This window comes from Salarias fasciatus, chromosome 13 (assembly GCF_902148845.1).
Source record: "Salarias fasciatus chromosome 13, fSalaFa1.1, whole genome shotgun sequence".
Taxonomy (NCBI): domain Eukaryota; kingdom Metazoa; phylum Chordata; class Actinopteri; order Blenniiformes; family Blenniidae; genus Salarias; species Salarias fasciatus.
The window spans coordinates 17,333,239-17,357,504 of record NC_043757.1 but is presented as its reverse complement, the minus strand read 5'-3'; the positions used below and the strand labels follow the sequence as shown (position 1 = coordinate 17,357,504).

Sequence of the window (24,266 nt, the reverse complement as noted above, 5' to 3'; positions counted from 1 at the left end):
TGTGAAGTTCACTCTGTTCACCGTGAAAGGAACAAAGCAGAAAATTAAAATACATTTAATGTTTTTACAAAAAAAAAAAAAGGTTCAACCAATAAAAACCCACAGAGGAATAAGGTGTGTTGTTCTTCAGTCTCAAAGAAAAGTGATGCCCAGGGGCGATGGATCTCGGGGCCTGCACAGGAGGAGGGCTCCTCTCCGCTCATCTACGCAGTGCAACAAACAGTGAGACTTCACAGACGGGATGAGGACGCTGTGCAGTGGTCGTTGGTCTAAATGTTGAATAGCTGAGAGCTGATCTGTTCAAGCGTGCGCAGCAATGCATGGCGAAGCGGCGCTGTCACTGACACGTCCGGGAGACGGGTTTCCAAAAAAGGCAAGTCGATGCTTTCCGCATGCATTATCTCACATCTCAGGTGTTCTGTACACTGACTGCTACATGGATTTAGAGTGAGAGTTTTTTTTTTTTTTTTTGTCTCTCTAGATATAGCAACAGAAAAATATAAATATTATCTACATGTTGCACATCTCTTCTGAGAGAAGTAGTCGACAGCTCCACACTGCATTTGACATCAGTATTTGTAATGCGGTGGGAATGTTTTCAGCGGTGGTTGACAAAATTGCATGGACCCTGTTCAGAGTCAGAGTTTGGAAGTCTTTTTTCTGCTTTTCTTTCCTCTTTCCTCGTGTTTTACATGTATATGAAGAGGCTTTAAAAATGACACTATCACCATTCGAAAAGAGACCGATCCACTACACTGACAGACAACACGAGGTTCAAAACAAACAAAAATAAAGAAACAACCTCTGTGTGACGTTATGGCAGGTCATGCAGTCTGTAATGGCTGAGGTCTTGGGAGTTTTCTTGTCCTTGGGTTCAAAAGTCAGGGCCTGAGAAGGTCTCAAGTGGTCTGAAAGTGAGCCGTGTGTGTGGGGGGGACCCTGTGGAGACGCGGTCCACCGCCAGAGCACTTGGTGGGCTGCGGGTTAATTATTATTCCTGCTGTTCTTTGACGATCATTGTAGCTGCTTGCACCGCTCTGGGCGTTGCGCTGACATCGCTTCAGTTCTTAGGATTGTGGGTCACAACTGGAGTTGCAGTTTTTTTTCTTGACGGCTCTTCAGCGTTGAGAACTCCTCGACGAAAGTTCTGAAGATATAGTTTTGGATCAGAGATAGAAAGTAACACTCATTCAGTGATCCTCACGCACACACACACACACGCACACTGAAGTTACTCTACAGTACTTTCTGATTCTCGTCGGTTTATGACACCAGTCTTTCTTTCGAAAGTTTGTTTATGTGAAATAATCTCTGTCTTGGTTTCCTCTTCTTTCCAGAGCGGCCTGCCTCCCGGCTTACTGCTGGTGTTGCTTCAGGCTGGAAACAAAACACAGGAAGGAATTTGTTAGTCTTGTTTTGTTCCCGACATAGACAGATCCAACAAGACAGGCCTCTTTAACCGCAGGGAGCATCAAGCCCACTGGGGAGAGGAAAAAAAAAAAAACACTCTGCTTCTGCTCCGCTTGGTCCAGGAGAAGTAATCTCATTTACCTGTAAATTCATGTCTCATTGTCGATGGAGCGTGGAGAGCACGGTAAACAGATTCGTCATTGGTAATATAACATGTAAAATGTGCACGGACAGAGACGGTAACCCTGTGTTGTTATTATCTGGCGTCATGCGCCGCACCGGAAAGAATTCCCCTCTGCGAAGAAGGACAGATTCACTCTACACGAAGCATGAACCAATAATCCCGTTTCACAATCTTCTGGTAATTACCGCTGTTTATTATGCCTTCTGTCTGGCTGCGGCCCAAATTAAAACAAAGCGGGGAGATAGGAGTGTAAACCCCGGTGTTTAAGGTGCGGTAATTACCGCGGATTTGGCCCGTGTCTTGAACTGCTGATTGTTTTTTTTTTTATGATGACAGATGCTGCGGCTGCATTCTGTCGCTTTTATCGCTGCAAAACAAAGCAACTGCAGTGGCGAACATGCCACACTTAATTAAACACAGACAATTTAGATTGAAGATCATACAAAGCAGCACACACCAAACCGTGTGAGCTTTTTTTTTTTTTCCTCCAGCACTGAGGTGTTTAAATCGCTAAAGTCTTGAAAAGTCCCACAGCTGATCATTACAAAGTTTCACTGCGATGACAGTATCAGATGATTCACTGTTGCCTGAATGTGACAAAAGAAATCCCAACAATAACGCTCGTCTTTGTTGTCTCTGCAGCGCTTTTGTATAATTGTTCCTCTTGTCAGTTTGAGGTGCTCTTTTCACTTTCATGGTGTAGTTTTGAAATGTTTTCCCCCTCAGCGTGAGGGGAGCTCCGTCCGCCTTTACTGGAGAGATAAACAACGTCAGACTCGCATCAAGAAAACACAAGATCCTCACCTCAGTACCTGGCTGTGGGTTTGAGCGCCAAAGGAAAGCGCATCGCAGATTTTTTACCATTTCGATCAGAGTGTTTTAAAATCGCAGAGAATGCATGTGCACGCGCTGCGGAGGAAGAGGAGGGAGGCTGCAGCGGACAGCCGAGCTGTCAGCACCTTTCCCAGTAATGGCTGTTAAAACAGTGGCCTCTACACCCTGTCTGCTCTGTCAGGACTCATCTAGCGCTCTGAAGAGAGCCGTGCCGCGACTCTGGTGGCTCCAGTGGGATTTTTTTTTTTTTTGCCGAGGGTACAGGTAACAGCCGGGCGGCAGCATGATGAGTGCAACAGAGTGAAAACAGTGCAGGGCCATATGACAGGTCAAAGGTCGAAGGAAGGAAACAGTGACATGTGCAGCTGACACAAAATAAAAATAGTTGATAAAGCTGCTCTTTGAATACTGCTTCATGAAAACCTTAATTATTTGAAAACAGTTGATTAAAAGTGATGAACTCGCACTGCTGTTTAAAGGTCAAATTATTGAAGGATTATTAAACGGGTCGTAATCAGTCCTGCTGAAGGAAACATGATTGAAGAAGCTCCGCGGAACAAGATGAACTTTTTAAAATGCCACTTCGCAGGATTTTTTTATACTCCGTCTCCATTTAACAGGTTGACCTGACTTTATGTTTAAGTTGTTTATGTAGTGTCACTCGGCACTGATTTTATCATACTGCCATTTTTTTAACAGTCAGTCCTGAATGAATGGGAAAAATAATCTGTATATGTTATACATTACAAGACAGAAGTGGTATTGAATGTTTGTTTTGAGTGTAAATATTCCAAAGATTACAAACATAAAAGTTTCATGAATTAAGCAAATAGCTTTTTATATGCGGTTTCAGAATAAAACTTGGTAAAAGAATTAAAGTGTGTGTTGAACTATAAATCATTTATATCAGTCTATTAGTGTCCATATATGACTGGGAAGCCTGACTGATCCATTGTCAAGTAACATAATGAGTAAATGTTCATGGTGTGATGGAATCGTCTCTTCAGGTCTTTAACCACTGATAAATTGTTATTAAAGTTTAATTTACTGTATTTTACATGACAAGTAACTGAGTAGAATAATAATTACAGCAATAATGAGTACTAGTCAACTCATCACAGTTGATTCAAGATGACAGATGGAGTTTATATATGTGGGATATTAATATGTGGAAGAATGTGTCATAATTAAAATGAAGTTTAAAAAAGAAACGTTTTAACTTGACGGACTTCAGTTGCTTATCTTCAGCGTCATTTGTCACGTTGTTGTTAAAATGTCACCTGACCGCTCCGTTTCTATGGCAACAGTCTCGTTCCCCCCCCCCCCCCCCCCCCCCCAAAAAAAAAGGATGGTTGAGTTGTGACTTTGCTGCATTGACAATACGTTACTGTACAGCTCAAACCGCATGACGGTTTGGAGATGATGCTGTCCTCTCAGGTGTGCGGCGGCACGTCGGCACACACTCTGCAGCAGGTACGGCGCATCTCTCTGCTGCTGAACGAGGGCGGCGTGGTGAAGGAGGTGTGAAGTTAGAAATAGGACAAGAGGGGCTGAGACCAGCTGAGCCGAGGTGGCGAGCGGGGAGGCAGAAGGTGAGGCAGCGGACGGGTGGGGGGGCAGAGAGAAAGGTCACGATCTGGGAGTGGGTGGGGTTGTTAATAGAGTAATCCAATAATCTGTCCGACGGACACGGACCGGGGGGGATGGGAGATATACGAGGACGAGAACGTGTCGGAAAGAGAGAGAGAAGGTAGAGCGAGTGCATGCGCCTGTGTCTGAGGGAGCCGTTTGTGAGGATGTGAAGGTCACCTTCATGTGTGTGTGTGTGTGTGTGTGTGTGTGTGTGAGGCAGGTAAACACAGTCCAGCAGTTGCCAGGGGAGCAGAGATGTGTGATTCAGGCATGATCCCGACCCCACTCTCACAGCCCACACCTTATTAACTTCAGAGATAGTGATGCTCAAGGCAAGGTGTGTGAGAGTCTGTGTTGTGTATTTTTTGTGTGTGTATTCAGGTGTGGCAGAGGAGGCATGTGAGAAAAGAGTGAACGGGCAACTGTCCTGAATTAACCTTTCACCTTGCCTGGAGCAGAGAGAGCAATGCACATAAACACACATTTAGGCCATGGCACGCACGCACGCACACACACATACATGCGGCAGGCCTATTAGCAGGTCGATAGCTCAACCACTTGCGTTCGGCGTTGCTTCACGCCCTCGCTCTGCCTCCCTCTCACGTTTTGTTTTGCAGCCTGTGTTCCCTGTGATAGTGATGCTGGGTAATTACCGGGCTGAGCAGGCTAAATGGATCGTCCCGGACCGCGCCACCGTGCCCCGGAGGCCCGCGCCAACGTCGGCATCAACGTTGTCAAAGTGCAAGTTATGCACATTAATACATAAAAGCGGAGCGGAGGTTGGAACCGAGTAGGAGAGAAAACACCCAAAAAGCAAAGGTCAGGAGCGATCTGAGTGTGAGCCATAATATATGGGTCGTTAATGCATTAGAAGTGTCGTCGGTCGGAGCTACATAATGAAAGTAGATAGTTCACAGAGAGTTAGCTGCACTTGACTGTTTGCCCTTTTTTTTTGATTATTTTTTTTAATGAATTTCAGGCAGTCCTTTTCTGTTTTTTTGCTCTTTTATTTATATTAAAATAAGTACTTTTTGGACAAAATTCTCAGGCAATATGGAATTGTTTGCTACCTCAAAGCTTTTCTATATGACGAGTAAGAACACTAACTTTCTGTGCTTTAAACAACTGTTTAGGAAATAAACACATTACAAGTACATTCATAAATTTTCTCCAGTGAGAGAATGTCGAAGTTACTTGGGAGGGTTCACTGTTTTATTTATTTACTTTTGCATTGATTTTTAGCCTCGCACATGATCCCAAGTCAGATGTTCAGTAACACTTTTTACCACTCATGACTGTATTTAAGGGAAATGTCCAAGTTTTCAACACAAAGGCAAACAATATTCATGCAAAGGCACATATAAATATTGTATGAAGCGCTTTCTCCTAAGGAAATGCAGCATCTTCTGCCACATCTGACTGTTAGACTGAACAAAGTGAACCATCTCCTCCACTGTCTCATGCTCAGCCGGCTGATGGCCTTTTATGTTCCTTCATTAATTTTCGCTTTCTCTTGAATTTAGTCATCAGTTTTTAAGATTTTAAAAGTGATCTAATCAGAAACCAGTGTTGGGATTAATTCCTCATCTATCCGCTTCAGCTGCTGCTTCCTGCTCGCGTCTCTTGTCTGCCAGCCAACTAAGTGCGTTGACTTTATTGCAACATACTGTACACTGCGAAAGCGTCCTGCCAAGTTTATCTAGTTATATCTGTGCTGTTATCCGGTGCCGGTCCAATTACAGCAGCCAGTCTGGATCAGATGTGTGATGTCTGCGGCATTTCAGATGACCTGCAGCTGACTGCGTACCGAGCAGATGCTCTGGACAGATAAGCAGAGCTGGCAGAGAGACGCATCCGGCTTTCTGGAAAAAAAAATATAGAGGAATCTGTTGTTGTCTTTTTTGCGACACATTCCTAATGCCAGACATCACATTCTCTCTCTCACACACACAACCACACACACGTAGACACACATGCAGGCTTCATGGGAGTTTTTTTCAGTGAGAACTAATCCCCTGCAACTGTCAGCTGTGCCTTCATCTCTAGAAAGCTTCTTACACAAGTCAAAGCTCATCCTGAGTGTGAAATAACACACATGACCCGCACATATATTTTCAAACTTGAGCAGAAGACTGCGCCCAACTTTGGGAAAGTGTTCAGGTTTCAGCTCAGCCCACCACAGTGTGCGACGGAAACTGAATGTGACTGACAAACACTCAGTCTGCAGCGGTTTTGGACACACATTCGTGTTTCCCGTATCGCGTTTCACCTGAGCGAATGGGTGAAGGGAGAGGAAGTGAGCTTAATGAGGTGGAACCCTGGGCCGGTTCCGTTTCCCAGAGAATCGATACGACAGCATAATAAGGCCGGCAGGACTTATTTCCAGTACCGGCGTTCACTCCTGCACACTTCAGAGTGCAGCGTGTGTTTGCAATACGCTGGTGAAGGCTCTGGACAGTCACATGATCAAACAAACTGTGCTTTCGAGTCTTTTAGTAGACTTTCTCTTTTTTCACCCGCCATGAGGCTGTGAGCATGAACATGCTGCTTCGTGGTACCGCCAGTCCACTGCAATGTCAACAGAGAATTTCCAACACTGGACAGATTATTGATAGAATTTTATTCTATTCTGTTATTTTGTTGTATTACATTTTTGTCCACTTCATCTGTTATTTCTTGCATGTTGACCACTGCACTGATATACATGAGCTGAGCATGAGAAACTACAGAAGGCCAAATTAAACTGTAAACATAAACCTGGCACCTTTAACCAGTCCCCACAACAGTTTCCCATCAAACTCTGATCAGTGTTTTGGTGCTCTTGAGGTAGCACTGCATGTGAAATACAAATGCTTTATATTTCAGCTGTTTGTAAAAGACGGCAGCCTAAATCCTGTCTACAATGTGAAAAGTCACTCTGTGTGCTACAAAGTGCATCTTCTCCTCCTGTCAGCATCCCTGTGACTAATCCCAAATAAATTTAATTTCACCTGAAATATGACCAAAGCAAGTCCCTCCGAGTCACCTTCCACTTCAGACGGCTCCCTGTAAGCCCGTCTGATAGGGTGGATGAGGGGCTTCCTCTCCTCCAGTCCAGCGACCTATCAGTGCTTACCCTGTAAATCCTCCCGGGCGCCTCTCGCTCAGCCTCAACCTCTCTGAATTCAGCCTCTTCATCCTCTGCGGTGAAGCCCTGAAGCTGCACTCGGTCCGCCCAGAGTTGGGCATCCGGAGATTGTGACGCTGCCGCACGTCTGTTTCCCTGCCTCGTGCTCTCTGCACCCTGCTGTCACCACTTCATCACACCTATGTCTGTACGACTGCGCTTCTCCGTCTGTCTCGCCTTGTCAGCTTCTTCTCCGTCTTTTTCCTTCTCTGAAGCCTTTTTTATGTTTGCTGCTTGCGTCTCGGATGTTTTTTTTTTTTTTACTTGCGTCTCCCTACAACTCGTCTCCTGTTGTCTGTGATGCTCGCTGTCTCTGCAGCTTCTATCAGCCTCTCTTATTCACTTGTTCCCTCTAGTAAACACGACTCTTTCAGTATTTTTTGACCTCTTTTCCACTTTGCGACAGTAAAACTGACAGAAGTGGAAAATTATGAAGCACCATTTTTTTTTTTTAAAGAATATATTTTATTTTCATGATTTACAGTCTGGAAAATGGCGGTTTTCAGCTTTTCTCATTGTGGCTGGCCGGAGTGGGAGACGAGCAGCGTTAGGTTTTTTTTTTGTTTATTGCTTCGTGGGATTTAACAGTGAATGGACGTTCGCTTTCATGACCTTTCGCCTCGATCACAATAGCACAAATTCCCCACCTCCACAACATTTTATTTTAGACATAACGATGCAGTGAAAGAAGTCTGGCAACTTTTCATCAAGTTCTGCCGGAAACTTTCCACCAATCTACACCCGTGAAATGTTTCCCTTTGTTCGACAAAACTCACCTCAAGTTCCTCAAGTAACTTTTCAGTTCTATTTGATATTTTGCTTTTGTACTGATGTGAGCCTCTGCAGTATCTCTGCACCTCTGCAAATTACAATGAAGCTTCCATCACCCTCCTCCGACTAGATTGACTGGATTTAGATGGATTTTTTTGGCTTCAGATTTTTTTTTTTTTTTTTTTTTTAAAGAAAAAATAACTTTCAGCACGTGGCTGCTCTGGATTGTTGCAGCACCGAGAAGCTCAGGTCATCAATATATGACACACTGTTGATTCTTGTTTCTGATTGGTCGGTTTACAAGTGAAATTCTGTCTTTTTTTCCCCCCATGAATCCAGTTGTTTAATGTGCACAAAAAGCCACACTTGCATAGTCCAGTCTGCTCGTGATGTGACAGTATTATTGTTAGTTCATGACCTGCAAAATGTGTGGAAACCATAAGTTCAATCTATTTTTTTGACCATGCAATATAATATGCTTTTTAAGTTATTGTAGAAGACCAGATCCCAAATGACCAAAGTGGTTGCATTAATGTGAATTTTATAAAAAGTGTCTCGTTATGCCTGCTGCAGTTTTGTTTCACACTGTCATTTTTAAACAACAGTTTCTGCAAATTCTGCTGTCATATTCAAATTCTGTCCTCATGCCTCGACTCTAATTTAATCTGTGATGTCCATGTTGCTGAAATGGCGAGGAGCTGAACCACCTATGTTTACTTTTACTCCCTTTTCTAAAAATCCGATCTGTTAATGAGGTCAGGAAAGAAACAATTAATTTGTGGAGGAGCTCTGTGACCCCAATCTGCTCCAAAATGCAGTGTGAATTGGCTCATGCTGTTGACTTCCCACCGAACCAAGAAAAACGAGACAAATGGAAAAATAACAAATCTTCCACTGTTCACAGTAACCTGCGATAGCAGCGTTCACAATTCACTCTTTGTTTAAGAAAAAAGCTGCTCGATTTTCTCTTTCTCCTTCTTCCTCTCTGTCTTCCTGGCGTTTGTTGAGGCTGTTGTTTCTCTCGCTGCACCCACCACTCTCCAAGAGTTAACTTGTTTGCAGAAGTTTGCTGTTTGCAGCACAGACAAGTTTTGCTCCAGGGTGGTTAAATACAGACATCGTAACGCTCTAAAATAAAAAAATAAATAAAAAAACACAAACTAAGCGGGAGCTGCAGCAGCATTATATCCTCAAGCAAACTTTTACCTCACAAATATTCCATTCACAACACAAATAATTTCTCTTACACTGCTCTAGATAGGGAGCGATGTATCCACGCACACAGACACATGTCCTGGAACCATGCCAGTGGCTCTGTCACAGGAAATGCATGAACTGTAACGGCTCCATATCACACTCTCTGCCCGCTGCACCACCACATTAGTTCTAATGAGATTTTCTAATTACAGTGATGAAAGTGACCAAATTTCTTTGTGCATTGTGAAATTATCAGTCGACTCAACATTGCCACGCAGTACCTCACACGACTTTAGAATAATAATTGAATGTGACATTTCTAAAGCTATTGCATCCTATATATTTAATATAGGAAGTGGGGTTTATTGCAGGTATCAGCTTTTTCCCTCCTCTGTATCGCAGACCGTCCTGAAGTATTTTAATTATTCATTTTCATCATTCTCTTATCACAAATTCTTTTTAAAGATCTTCACAAAAGACAATATCTCTAGTAACAACGATGCCAGCAGCACGACTGAACTTCAATGGGCCATTGACTAATGTGTGTGAGCCGCAGCGCGTACGTCTGTGTCGTCAGTGGACTGAATTCTGAGTATTCCACCTCATCTCATCCAATAAAGGGACAATTTCTTCATTTAATACAAGTAACGAGCTTCATTTGGGAGGGCTCTCAAAGATACTGTGACAGATATGCAAAATAGCTGTACATGAAGGAACTGCAACAGTGAATAGAGCAATATATTTTAAATGTGATTGTACTGATTTGTTTAGTTTTGCAGTTTTGCTAGTTTTTGTATTGCTTCATACCAAATTGTGCATTTTTCATATAATAAAAAATGTACTTATAGGATATCAGCACATCTGCTTTTGACATGTTTGCAAAGGTGGTGAGAAGCAGCCCAGCCGGCAGCAGAAACGCTGCCATCATCATGGCGAGAGGCAGTTATGCAACTGGCTGACCATGACTTTTTCTGTGTTGTACCTCAAATCCAGACTTTAATGACTGATCATCTCCCAGGCTGCATTTTTTTTTTCTCCCAAACTGAGATTTGTTTTCTGAAATGCTCCAGTAAAGTTAATGATGGTCTGAGAGTTTTGTGCTTGTGGGAGCCCAGTGCTCCACACAGTCACTGCGTGGTGAAAACAATCAAACGGACGTGGAAGCGTGGCATTCTGAAGCAGATTGTTCTTGTGAAAACAGGAGCTGATAAACACAATAATTCTGTTTGTTGTGCATGAATTAACTCATGATATCATCAACTGATCATCAGTTAAACTGTGCAATGCATTTGCATGAGGATCCACTTTCGCATGCCTCATGCCAGATCTTAGTAAATGCCTCACCTCAAACATTTTTATTGTCTTATTGCTGCACTTGAAAGTAGGCAGTGTGAATGGCACCGTTTCAGAAAATTACACTCTGTCCTCCGTCCAGAGGATTTCACTCGCTCCGTGTCTCTGTCCAAACGCTGAGCTGGTGTACTCACTTGTTCTGGTGCTTGGAGCCCTGGAGGTGTGCATGGTACTGCTCGATGGAGTTGAGGACCACACTGCAGACACTGCAGGAGTAACTACTGCGCAGCCCTGAAGAGACACACAAAGGTACACCACAACGGTTCATAATCTTAAAAAAAAAAAAAAAAAAAAAAAAAAATTGCCATCATTATCACCGCGTGGTTCAGCGCAAAAGACAGAAAAGCAACATGAGCGACAACGAAACTTGAACTGGCACTAAGTCTTATTTTTACACTCGGCAGCGCCGGGCAATTTTCCTAATTAGAGAGCATCTGGAAAGAGATTTGATTGGACTAATAACGAGCAGAAAACCAGTTTCATTTTTAGATCTTTGGAGCACTGCTGTCTTCTTCCTGGTGCCTGCGTGCGAGCGTGCGTGCGAGTGTGTGTGTGTGTGTGTGCGTTTGTGAAGGGTTTGAACTTCAGCAGGGTTCACTGTGTGAATTAGGACACAAAAGGAACAAGAAACAAACTGTGCTGCAGCTCGTGCGTGCGCGTCTGTTACAGAGCCGGGCTATATGTGCCGTGCACACTTTTTGATTGTGCGCGGCTGAATGCATGCTGGAGATGGTGCGGCGGAGACACAGATGTTAACTAATTAGAGGGTTTGCAGGTGGTCGCCAAGAGCACCCAAAAATAGATGGATGAGGATGGAGCTTCTGAAGGAGCAGGGGAGGAGAGATGGAGGGGGAGGGGGGAGGGGGGGGGCTTTAGGTAGAGGAGGCGAATGGAAAAAGAGAAAATTGGCTGTGTAAAAAGAAAAAACAAAAGAGTTTATAAGGATGAAGGATAGGAGAAGGATAATGAGTTATCTGCAGTAGTTAAATGCATGCCGGGGTTTAATGACCACAAGAGAGTCGAGACGTTTACGGACCCCCACCACCCCCATTTAAAAAAAAAAAAAACAACTTGTGCACATGTAGCAAACACACTTTGGCCATTTCAAGAACCTTTTTTGCAAGGAATTGCTTCCTCTGCCGATGCCGATGGGGCAATCGGGAGCAGGACATAATTGGCAGTGCGTTCTCTGCTCGAGACGTGAAGAAGTATTTCTGTTTTCCTCCCGATTTGCTCGCTGCGGAGCGTCGCTGCACAACCCCGGTGCTGATAAACCTTGACACTTTGAGGTTGTGTGACAAAAACGGTCAAAATTTAATTGCTTGGAAGTCTCAGCTTGTCCACACTCTTCTCTTTCTCCTTCTTGTCTGTCTTTTTTTTTTTTTTTTGGGGTCTGTTTTTCTTAGATGATGAATATGTAATCCGTGTGTGTGTGCGTGCGCGTGTGTGCGTGCCCTTTTCTCTGCTGTCATTACTGTCCTTGAGATTTATGACTTGTCTGTATATTCCATCGCCTCTTGACCTTCTGCGGTGATAATTGGTGAAGTATGTTGGGAGCTGAAGTTGTAACACAGTTAGGGATGGCGGGAGGTCATTTAGACCGGGGCCAGAGCCGCATAATGTGGCATATCTACTCCCTGTTGCCTCCAGACTCGCTCTGTTTCAGGGGTGATTAAGGACAAGCAGCCATTTACAACAAACCCACCGGTGAATTATCTGGCTGCAGTAAGCAGCGCCTTGGCTGAAACGTTGATATTTCATATCTGTTTGAAAGAAAAAAAGAACACTTTACTTTTAGAAAATGTGATTACTATAATTCCACACAAACAATGAAAACACTATTAATTGGAAAGGGGATATTTTTGGGGAAGAAAACTGGAACGAGACTTATTCTTTTGTGGATCGTCTTTGGTAACTCCATCACATGGATTAAACAGAAGGGGCTATTTCTGCACATGTGCAATCAGGTGCAGTGAGTTTGCGTTTGTCCGTGAGCAGCCACAGAGGAGGCTTTCCCACTTTTAGCCTGATTGATGTCGCCTCATCACCGGCTGGCTGAGTATCACAGAGTGCTGCGGTCTGCGTCCACGCCAGGCTTTTGTCCACCCATCCACGCGCGCACAGACGCTGTTTTCGGTTAATAAAGCAGCCGTGGCGTATTACCATGCTGCGCCCTAATCCATGTTAATTACTTGCAGGGGGAAAAAAAAAAAAAAAAATGCATGCGCAACCAAGTGACAGCATGCAGCTCAGGGTAGCGAACGTGGGTCTTTTTTTGGTGAGCATGAGCAGCGTTTGTGAGGGTGTTCTAAGCCTTGTTAATTACACAGGGAGATATGCCAGCGAGAGAAAAAGAGGGGGTGCGATGAGCAAAGGCAGTGGGTGTGGAGCTGTTTTGTGGCGGCTGTTTAATGTACAGAGCCTTCTGGCATTTCTGGCACCCCCGGCATGGGGACGCGTAAAATGCTTGTCAGAAAAGTAATGAGCTACATTGTGTGCACAGAAAAATGAGTAAATTATGTTTGTTTCGAGAGCCTTGTTACTGAGATATTTTAACATTCTTCTGCACTTTCAGCCCCTGATGTATTTGAACACCGGCGTTTTTTTCCTCTGTGCCGTAGCTTCTGCAGCATTAATGACCTGTTTGGAGCATATTTGTGGCTCGTTCCATCCGGTTGCTCTGCCAAGCTCTAACTGCAGCTCCTTTTATTCGCGGGCTCAGGGGGGATTTCAGGTAGCGGTCAGCACCGACGATTGTGAAAATCTACTGCTGCATGAACACTGTGGGTTAAACAGTGGGATGATTCTAAAGCACAGAGGGAAAATGGGCCTTAAGCACACAGTTTAACCACTAGACCGGTCACATATGGATAATTTCAAATTGGAGCGTTCTCTGTTTTCCTCCTCTGTCCTGTGGGGCTAACGGCAACTGGGGATCTCACTGTGAGGTATATTCATCTGTAATTTAGCAGGATATTAGTTTATGGAGCTCTTGCTACCCAGGGGCCTTTGTGCTGTGGCACACTATCAATTGCCTGTTGCAAGATTAAAAATGAACGGAGTCCAAAAAGAAGCCCATTGAGATGCCATCAAAAACAGCAGTCTGCGGCAAAGACTCGACAGTTTCTCTCCCAGGAAAGTTCCACTCAAACTCCAACGTGGAGAACTGCTGTACTTTGGGTGAGAGTCCGACTGAATCGATGGAACTTTGACGGACTTGAACAAAGACACTAATTAGGTGTGTAACCAGTGTGACAGTAATTGGAAAGAAAGTTTGGAGCCAAAAAATTTCAATGCACAAGATACACAAGCAACTCGTGAAGTTTTGAATTTAGAAATAGTTTGTTCCGATCTATTTAGAAAATAATGCAGTTTTCGTCACACTGAAACATCCTTCTACACTTTATACAACTTTTTTTTCAACTATGGCCACATGGGGCCGGAGCCAATGGCAAGGCACATTCTGGAAGGAGCTTCAGGGAAAACACCAAATGACAGACAATCACACACTCACACTCACATCTTTAAAGTTACTGATTAGGCTTTAGTGGGTGTTTTTGGACTGTAGAAACCAGAAAGCCTGAAGGAAACGCTTGCAGGCCTGGAGAAAACATGTCAGTTCTACACCTTGAAATATGGGGCAGCGTGCCAACCTCAATACCACTATGCATGCAATAAATCCAATAAAGTAAAAAAATAAAAAACTTTAATGTATTTAACTTTGCCGTTGACTGATTGGTATGTATCCAGTAGCATAAATCCTGTTGGATGAATCTCTTTTGAGGCTGAATAATCACCCTCCACCATCAGGACTCTGCTAATTCGCTGTTTTGTAGAGGGCAGATAGGTGATTTACTAGAAACGAGAAGCTGAAAACAACACTGATAAGAGCGGTGGAAATACAACAAAACCCTCAGGCTGAGTGTCTTTACCTCTGACAATGACCTCTGTCGATTGTTGTACTTTCAACACAGATGAGGCAACATGTGATTACAGAAAACATGAGCAGCGCTCAAAATATGGTGCAGGTTAACAGTAGATGACACTTTCATGTGGCTGGATCTGAAACACTTGTAGTGCATCATGCAGATGAGCGCCTGTATGCAGGACTGTGCTGCACTGAGTGTGGCCTCATGGGAGAAGAGGTCATCTCTGGCTCACAACTCCAGAATCGTCATCAATTACACTGTTTCTTTTCTCAGCTTCAGTACTTCATGCTCTCTTGGGTCCTCACACTCACACACACACACACACACACACACACACACACACACACACACACAGGCTGCAGTCCTAGACGCTTATCTCACTGCCTTTAATTCTCTCCCGGGTCTCCCGAGAACAGACACAATGCGCTGGCTCTGTCTTGAGGGGTTTCTACCCCTGTAGTGATTTATGTAAAGACACAGCCGAGTCAGCCAGGCTCCAAACCCCCCCCTCCCACCCCCATCAGTAGCCACCACCGCTACATCTCCCTCCCTCCTCCACCTCCTTAATCCATCTCCGAGGGTTTTGTCTGGCACCTAGCCGTGGAAAATAACGACAGCCTCCCCTGTGCCCTGTCTGTGCAATTACACCGGAAAAAATCCAGGAGTGAGAAATGGTGTCTGTATAAATGTCATGGGGATTTTGTGATATGGTCTGGCTGTGGACAAAAAGAGATAAGACAGACTATGCAAGAACAAGTAAAGGTCAGTATCGTCAATAGGACGGCACCAGAGAAGACGGCCGTCGTTTCCAGCAGTCGTAGTTCAGGAAGATGAGATGCTGGTGTGTAAATAATTCACCTGCGCCTTGTGGGGCGCTAATGAGGATGACAGATGAGACGTGACGACAGATCGGAGCCCCCGGCGGTGCGCGCACAAACATTTACACACAAAGCGACAACAGAGAGAAAGAGGAGGGTGGGAAAATAGATGCACAATGTAAAGAGGAAACAGTTTCACAAAAAGGAAAAAAGAAGACAAAAGGGCAGAGATGGATCTGCTTTTGGCAGAGAAACAATTCCTCATTTCCACTCTCTCCCTCCTGTCGTGTTTCTGCCTCGTCGCTCAGCTGCCACCTCGCGCTCGCCCCTCCCTCTCAGACGACACCCAGCACACCTGTGACTTCACACCTGGAGTGGTGATAAAAGCCAATCAGACGTGAGAATCTTGCAGCGAGTGAAGGGTGTTGCACCGAGAGTCAGCCGAGACCTGACAACGGAGCCGCGCTGCGACGAACCAAGTGTTTCTGACTGAGGGCGCCGTAACAAACAAGTGATTGATGGCACTTATAATAGATCGCGTCAGGAACCTCAGACCAGTTCATTGTCCTTGAAAAAGGAGATGTCGTAGATTTTCCAGCAAGAGTCCGACAACCAACGATTCACAGATTTCTGTAAATATTAGAACACAGTGTTGAATTTCAAAATGGTCATTCGTGACACGAGATTAAAATTAGAGTCAATTCTCCAAAATAAATCAAGTTGGTGGGATCTGGGTCACACTGTGTGGATGGAGGACGATATCTAACATGACACCACTTAAAGCCTCTGAGCCAGTGTAGGCGGCAACATGACTCATACTTTTAATATGATTGGCTTCTTGAGATGATGGTTTGTGTCATGGCACCTGGAGCACGCGGCGAGCGGCGCAGCTTCAGCTCTCAGAGGATCTGCATGCGCCGTAGCCGGTGAGCGTGCCGCGTGTGCGGTCGAGGCGTTTGTGAGACGAAACAAAACAAAACGTGCGCGTTTTTGCTCCGCGCTGCAGCGCAATAATGCTAAACGAGATGGCTCATCTGGAGCGCACATGGAAATAAAGCCTCTGTGCCAAGTGCTATTCGTAATTTCATTAGAAAACCCTTCGAACAGAAACGCGTGTATGCGAATGTGAATCAGAGCACTCCAAGAGCCTGGAAGTGTTTGTGTGGGAGAGCAATAATCGAAGGGAGGGGGGGGAGTGAACGACGTGGTATTCGAATTAAAACCCAGGACGCAGCATGGTAACTAATTTACTCTCAGCTGTGCTGGTTAATAATCTGAATTGATGTCACTTTTATTGTTTAACTCTGTTTGACATGTTTTTCTTTGTCATGTTTTACACGCGCAAACGGCGTGTGACGTGCCTTTAATTCGCTGCCTGAGCTGACCCCAGAGTGCAGTGCGTTATCTGACTGTCTGTGCCTTTCTACACGCTGCAACACAAACCCTAACAAGTGCGAGAGCTGCGCTGTAATCGGAGCGGACTGGGATCTCCTTCAACCAGCGTGCAGAGTTGGATCTGGCAAACGGAATGACTAAGTTGTGTCAAGTTTTTGCAGAGATTCACAGTTAATTAGGAGAAGACGAGTATTTGATGGAGATGACGGGCAACTTTTCAGGACTTTTTTCTCCAAGTAAACAACTTTCATAGTGAGATTTAAAAAAAAAAGAAGCAAAAAAAAAAAAAACATTCATTATGATACATCTCCATAAAGTTCAATCAGCCAGAGCGTCTCAGTCCCTGGTGTCCTTGGTCAGCGCCAAGATCCAAAAATGAAGGCTGCTACGATTACGAAGCAACTCAACACTTTTTTTTTTTTTCGGTTGACCAATGGCTCTTGTCTTTCAAACATGAACTCCAGTTTAGGGTCACGGGCAGGAAGTTCCAAAGTACACTGACACTGTTACACTATTCAAAACCTTTGAGTATTGACACTTTAGTGGATTATTTATTTTTTTCCTTCAATAAAATTTTCACAGATCATTGCATTTCAATCATTGCAATAAAACTGTGTTCATGGGTGAATATGTATAAAGTGCTTCATGATAAACACCACAAATAAATAAGAAAAGCTCTGAAAAAGAAGCAGCGGTGAGCCCTTTAGCCTCATAGTAACAATGTGTTATGAAGTGACAGGGTTGGGATTTTAAATGCCCTCCTGGGCTACTTGGCTGCCCTGCACAGTCCACATACATGCATTAAAAATCGCCGTGGATCTCAATTGAAAAAATTCTAAATCTGGTACATGAATGAATAAATAAATAGACGCTTTGATGTGGTGTGATGTCTCTGATGGGATGAACTGGTAAGGCTGAAAATGAACCCATTACTTACTGGTAAAAAGAACATACCGGTATATAAATATAATTCACCTAATCCTCTACATAAAGTCGTGTGATGACCATGTCGTCTGCCCACATCTCCCCATGTGCCTGGAGAGTCGAGCTGAGGGTGCGATCCCACCTTTTAAAAAAGGCCTTCATTATCAGTTTACCATTTGGTGACGGAGCAGCTGATGACTACATGGCAGACAATCTGGTGTGTTTTATTTCTGTAACACACGTTCACACTGCATTCACACATACATGCTCCTCACTGGGGAGGGAGACTTTCAAACCTTGTATTTTTATACTTTTACTGGAGGAAAATAGATGATCTATGTTTTTTACATATACTATTATCTGCCTGTACTCCGGTTTGTAAAACGCCTCCGTGTCTTATAAGTGTGCATTGAGATAAGAGGAGGATGTCATTTGAGTACTTCTCTCAGACCACCGAGGCCACAAGAGAGGTACTAAAGAGCTATTTTCATAAGATGACTTCACACTCAGCACTTGAAATCTCAGCACTGGAGTCAGTCAGTTTTATTAAGAATTTGATATAAATATAAGTTTACATGATTGATTATGATTTGTTCTGTCCTCAGGAGTAATTTTGATTGCATTCTAGGCATCTCTTGACACGTTGATTCTTTATCAGACGCTCACTCAGGAACGCTGAAGCTCTTTTCTTGATTTCAAGAAACAGCCTTCGGTTTGAGGATGAATTCAATTTCGTATAGTCTTTGTTTTTGTTCTTATCTTTTCCAAGCCCACCGCCTATTTTATCCGTGAACAACTGGTGTGTCTTACTTCAGCACATCTGTGAAATGTAACCCGCACTCAAAGGCTTATGAACATTTCACAGGTCTGTTCTCGTCCCCACCGGTCTTACATGTCCTGCCCCACTTATCGTCTTTCCTCACACAAAATCCGTTGACCTTTTCGCCGTCACTTTCCCTGGGCCCCGTCCAGAACACTGACCTGTGGTCTCCGTGGCATCCAGACTGCCCGCTAGTTGTTCCAGAAGGCGCGCCCTGGCTGCGTTCCTGCGGTGTTTTTTGCCCTCGTAGTGCTGCTGGGCCATCAGCGGGTTGTTGAACCAGGCTCCGCACAAGCAGCAGTACTTGCCGGCCTCTCTTCCGCCATTCCCACTGACCACCGCCACGGGCCAGGGCAGGGCGGCGGGAGGAGGGGTGCAGGCGGCGGGGTCGGTGGGCAGAGGGGTGGACGGAGAGGAGTCTTTGGCGGGAGGCGAACGGAGAGCGGTGGCAGCGGAGGAAAGAGTGAGAGATAATATTAAAACTCATTCAAATGCAAATTGACTTCTAATGCGAAATGACAAGACATGAAAATATTTTCATGAAATTACATTAACATAAAAATGTGATGCATTCACATTGCAGGAATACTCAGACACACCCTTGTAGATAAAGTAAATCCCAAATTCACGCTTCCTCAGAATGGGCATGTAGACTTTTACTATTAAAAGAAATAGGTTTACAGTCATTAGGACTGCGAGCAAACAAATGAAACATACACTGCTTTCTGCTGTTCAGTGTTGCAAAGTCAGAGGTTTCCAAGCTTGTAAATGTAACTAATAGTTGATTGACGAAGTTGAGACCATGGATGAGGATATTAACCCGTTTTAAATGTAATGGGATCAACATAAACAACTTAAGCAACTGGGACAAAGTACACCAAAAGATTGGAAAAGTAAGGAGCATAGAAACAGCTGAAGCAGAATTTTTGTCACTATTACTAATTTTGTTACTAATTGGCAACACATCAGTCACTCACCTAAGTATACGAAACATTTTCTAGACGCAGAGCTTCTTTCTCAACATGAAAGTGATTTCAACAGTTTTATCATCTACAGTGCAAAAATATAATCGAACAATCAATTGGTCCAATGTATTGGTAAACTGTCTGACTGTTGTGAAAACATAGTGCATTTCCTAATGTTGCAAGAGCCTGTAAATATTGCTGAAACTGAATAAACTCCTACAAATTTGATATTTTATTCCCTTTTATTTTTCCTTATGTTCACTTATTCATGCATATTTCTCCAAAATTGTGTTTTTAAATCAAAATCCCAATTTCTTCTTATTGCAAAACCATGGTAAATGTTGACCACTCTTGAAATTCTCATCAAATCAATATGTATATTGATAGACACGTGTGAAGCTGCATATCTACACCTTAACCAACCAAGGTTTTCCTCCAGAAATGTGAAAAAACACAGAAATCAAATGACATATGTCCCTCCCAACTGAGAAAACTCCACAGTTTAAAGCACATATTCCTTTATCCTAAATTGCACAGCCTACAACTGAAATAATCTCCACTTGTCTCTTGTCTCTCACTTGTCAGCAGCCTCAAAGCGGCTCTCTGCTCAGATCTACTACTCATCTTTTTTCATCCTCCATCATCTTCTCTCATCGCTCTTATCTTTCCTCTCCTCCGAGGGAACAAAAAAAAAAAAAAGGGGAATGGCAGACTTCCAGGTGACCTGCTACTCATGACATGACACTGGTTACCATGGTGATCGCCCATTAATAGCCAAGAGGCCCTGACATGTCCGCAGGATGCGGCCACGGCTCGCGCAGAGAAGACTGCGTATGTGCGAGAGGCTGTGTGTGTGTGAGTGTGTGTGAGAGAAGCTCGAGAATAGCTCGCTCGCATGTGCATGGTAGGGTACATGTACCAAAGAAATCCTCCGGAGGGGTGGGGTGTCAGGTCCGTCGCCAAATTGCGTGAGAACACTTACGGTGCCAGATGGCTCGTCCAAATGTGCCAATTCGCTATCCACAACATGTCAATGACTCTTGAGTTACACCGACTGCGAGTGCACCGCAACAATGTTGCACGCTTAGACATTTAATATGACAAACCCAATCCCACTCGCACACACTTTTTCAGACCAAATGAGTCATATCACTTCTTTCTCCGTGATAGCAGCTGAAGAGCCTTTGGAAACTGTTGACCGGCGACCGTGAGAATGAAGTGTGGTCGTTTCTGTGTGCTTTTAATGTGTGGGCCCATGTTGATTTGACTCCAGCCCTGAGAGCCGATTGGCTGCTCGTACCTTGATGTGTCTTCGGGCTCTGTTCACATAGTTACTGTATCTATGGCCGTGTCTCTGCTCATCTCGGCAACCACACCCACTCATATTCCCCTCGCTTTTGTTTGCCATTGCCACACTATTGTCTCAGTTACAAAAACTCAATCTTAGAATTCTTTTTTTTTTCTTTTTTTTTGTCATTTCATTAAACTCAAAGAGGAAGCCATGCTCAAATCCGTGGTGCTGCACTCATGTGAGTGTCTGAGCGTGAGTGAAGCTCCTGGTGTGTGACGGCTCTGTGGAAATCAACAGGGAGGAATCCTCTGATGTATTTCATCTCTCCAGCCATTGTTTTCCCACCATTTCTTCTTCTCCTGATTGTATTCTGGGCACACTAAAGCGGAAGTACAGGGGCACATGGGAGAGTGTGGAGGGAGTGCTGGTTTTGAATTGTGGGGGTTTGTTTTGCAAAAAGATACAGGCTCTGCTCCGTCTCTCTCCAAACTGTGTGTATGGTGTGCTTGTTTGTGCATGTATGTCAGTGTCCATGCGTCAATAGTTACAATTACATCACTGTGTGTGTGTTTCTCAGGAATGTGCGTGCATGGATGTGCCTGTGTGTGCTTAAGCCTGTCAGCTTGACTGTGCATCTTGTGCAGAGCGCTCATCTCAAAGTGATCATGAAGGGTACTTTTGACTTTAATCTCTCCTGAAATCCTTTCCTCCTCTCCCAGGTCACTCTTCCTCTGTTCTTGTGCCTGTTCTCATGTTTCGCTTCCTTCAGGTCCCACTGCCAGAAAATCATGTCGACTTCACAGCAGCGCCTGTGCAGGAGTGACACTCTCGCAAAGTAGGCCAAAGTTTAGCAGAAGTCACCCAGAGGCTTGATTATAACGCCCCATTTTGGACTCATTGTGCGTTTACAGCCTTTAAATTTAATTTGAATCACATTATGTAAAGCTCCCTTGGGGACAACACCAACCAAAACCAGCACAAATATAAAAAATGCTAATCATAGGCGTGAATTAAAATCTATTGTTGACTGCTGTAATATAATTTTTCTTATATATTTTTTTTCAAATTATGAATCGTAGCCTGTCTTGATGACTTTTGTAGTCTTACTTCTTAAACCTCTGACATGTTAACCTTTCCAAATGCATTTAGGTTTACTTTAAAAACAACCACGGCACTGAAAATCAACTTCAGATTTAAAAACAAAACACCTGGAAAGCATGCTTTGAAACATACATTGAACCAAAACAGTTCTCGACATGCTGTGAAAAGTGGAAGCTGGGATTATGGAATTGTGTTCGGGTGTGTTTGATGACTGTTAATTGACTTGGTCTTTAGCAGCAAATGGTTCTGTGAGCCAACATCAACATTGAAATCCAATAGAAGCATTGATATTGATGAGCCTAAAATCAATGGGATCATCAAAAAAGCACAGAATCAGCACTAAATCTCCACTCTTAAGCTGTAACGTTGAACTTAATTTCTTAGCAATTGAGTACCCACCCCACCCCCAAAAAAGAAAAAAAAATATCTGGGTTTCACATATTTCTCTGACTTGTTAATCTGCTGTGTGGTTCAGTAGCTGGTGTGAGATCCACAGCTCGACCAGCGCAGGGTTTGAATGTGTGAATTTCTTCTCGCTGCTCATGGAAAATCCAGACAGCGCTGATAAGCAGAGGGTGCCAGATACCTGTGTTTGTGGGGCTTGCCATGGCGGTGGGCAGGCTGGGAGGCTCCCCCAGCACCAGGCGAACTCTCTTGGCGTGGGTTTTGCCCTGGTAGTGGGACTGCGCCACAATTGCAGAGGTGAAGAACATGTTACACAAGGTACAGCACTTATTTCTGTCTACTTCTGTCTCCGCACAGTCCTGCAGGAGATAAAAAAAAGAAAAGACAAGGACAGAAGAAGAGTCACATTCACGTTATGGTTGAGGAATGGAGGAGCAATGAAAACAAGACTGGTGGGGGTGAATCAAGGAGACAGCTGGTGTGAAGTAGGAAGAGCTCAGGGTTTGCGTGAACCCAACTGACACACACACACACACACACACACACACACACACACACACACATGCATGGGTTTCACTGCATTTCAGGGACATTGCATTGATTCATTAATTTTCCTTATCTTGACCTTAAATTGACATTAACAGTTGTCTAACCTCGAACTCCCTCCGTCTCTAACTCAAATCACTGCTGTGGTCTGGTAACATGTACTGGTCAACATAAAGATAGGCAGGCACACACACACACACACACACACACACACACACACACACACACACACACACGCACACACAAAAGAGGGGCCTGATCAAATATTCATCTGTCTCTCTGGGCTGAGGTTGCGGTTTGGCCGTTCCACCGCTGCTGTTTCATTACTAATGATGAGGGGGCGTTGCTCCCAAAGGGAAAGACGTTATAAAAAAAACAAAAGAAAAGAAAAAAAAAAACAACTCCCAGATTGACATACATACAACATGCACAAACACATGTGAGGATGATTATTTTACTTCAGAGCCCAGCTGAGCTGGTTTTCTTAACCTGGATCATGCTGCTGAACTTCTGACCCTGAACCGAACCATAATCTCTATCTGAGGGTGGCACGCATTTTGAAAATGATTTACACAACTGCACAGTGGTGTAGTGGTTAGCAGTCTTGCCTCACAGCGAACAGGTCTGGGTTTGAATAATGCCCAGGGCTCTTCTGTGTGGAGTTTGCATGTTCTCCCCATGAGTGTGGGTTTCCTCCAGGTAGGCCGACTGCGGCTTCCTCCCACTACCCAAAACCCTAAATTGGCGACCCTAAATTGCCCCTAGGTGTGAATGTGAGTGTGTGTGGTTGTCTGGGTTTGCCCTGTGATGGACTGACAACGTGTCCAGGATGCATCCTGCCCTCACCCATAGCTACCTGGGACTGTCTCTAGTGACCCGTAACTCAGGCAGTCAGACGATGGATGGACGTGACTGTATTAATGTGAAAAGGCGGTGGACATCAGCTCAGCCTGGGGCAGAGACGCTGCTGTGGTCGTGGCGAGACTCACTTGTTGGCCACAAATTGAATTTGTGAACTTCATTAGAAATTTTTTTCTGCCTTTTTAGGTCTTGCAATACTTGCTGAATCTCTCATGTTGCTTATCTTTTTCTCACAGCTTTGATTTTTGTGAATGACTCGCAAATATTCTTTCTTTTCTTTCTTTTTCTTTATAGATCTGTTTGCAATAACGATCCACCAGCATGTCCGGCTCCATGGTATCATATTCCATTTTGTGCTTGTGGGTTCTCAGTGCTGCGGCACACAAGATGTATGGATGATTTTAATAGATTTTTTTTTCTCTCTGTGTTCTTACATATGCTTCTTTCCCACATTTCCCTTTTTTTTTTAACGTGAAACTCTATGTCTATGGTTCTGAGCAGTGCACTCTTATCTGTTTCCTACATCTTGTCCCTGAGCCTGCTACTGCTTTCCACAGGAGGGTTGGTAATCTCATGTGTCTGCTGTATTGGTGTTGTAGGAGGAGCGATAGGCTGGCAAACTGCCACTTCATTAAACAAATGGTTACTGTCAACCGTGAGCACG

At 44.1% G+C, this 24,266-nt stretch overlaps 1 protein-coding gene across 1 annotated transcript in view; it reads right to left on the bottom strand.

Annotated features, from left to right (window-relative positions):
• Positions 1-390: 390 nt before the first annotated feature.
• The window catches only part of LOC115398976 (zinc finger matrin-type protein 4), a 54,155-nt gene continuing 30,279 nt past the window's right edge, over positions 391-24,266 (bottom strand). Inside the window, exons 4-7 of the mRNA XM_030106058.1 lie at positions 22,377-22,554; positions 18,595-18,852; positions 10,682-10,778; positions 391-1,377 (exon numbers count right to left, since the gene is read on the bottom strand). Coding sequence (XP_029961918.1) covers positions 1,356-1,377; positions 10,682-10,778; positions 18,595-18,852; positions 22,377-22,554 — 555 coding nt within the window. The 3' untranslated portion in view covers positions 391-1,355. The remainder of the gene's footprint in view (positions 1,378-10,681; positions 10,779-18,594; positions 18,853-22,376; positions 22,555-24,266) is intronic.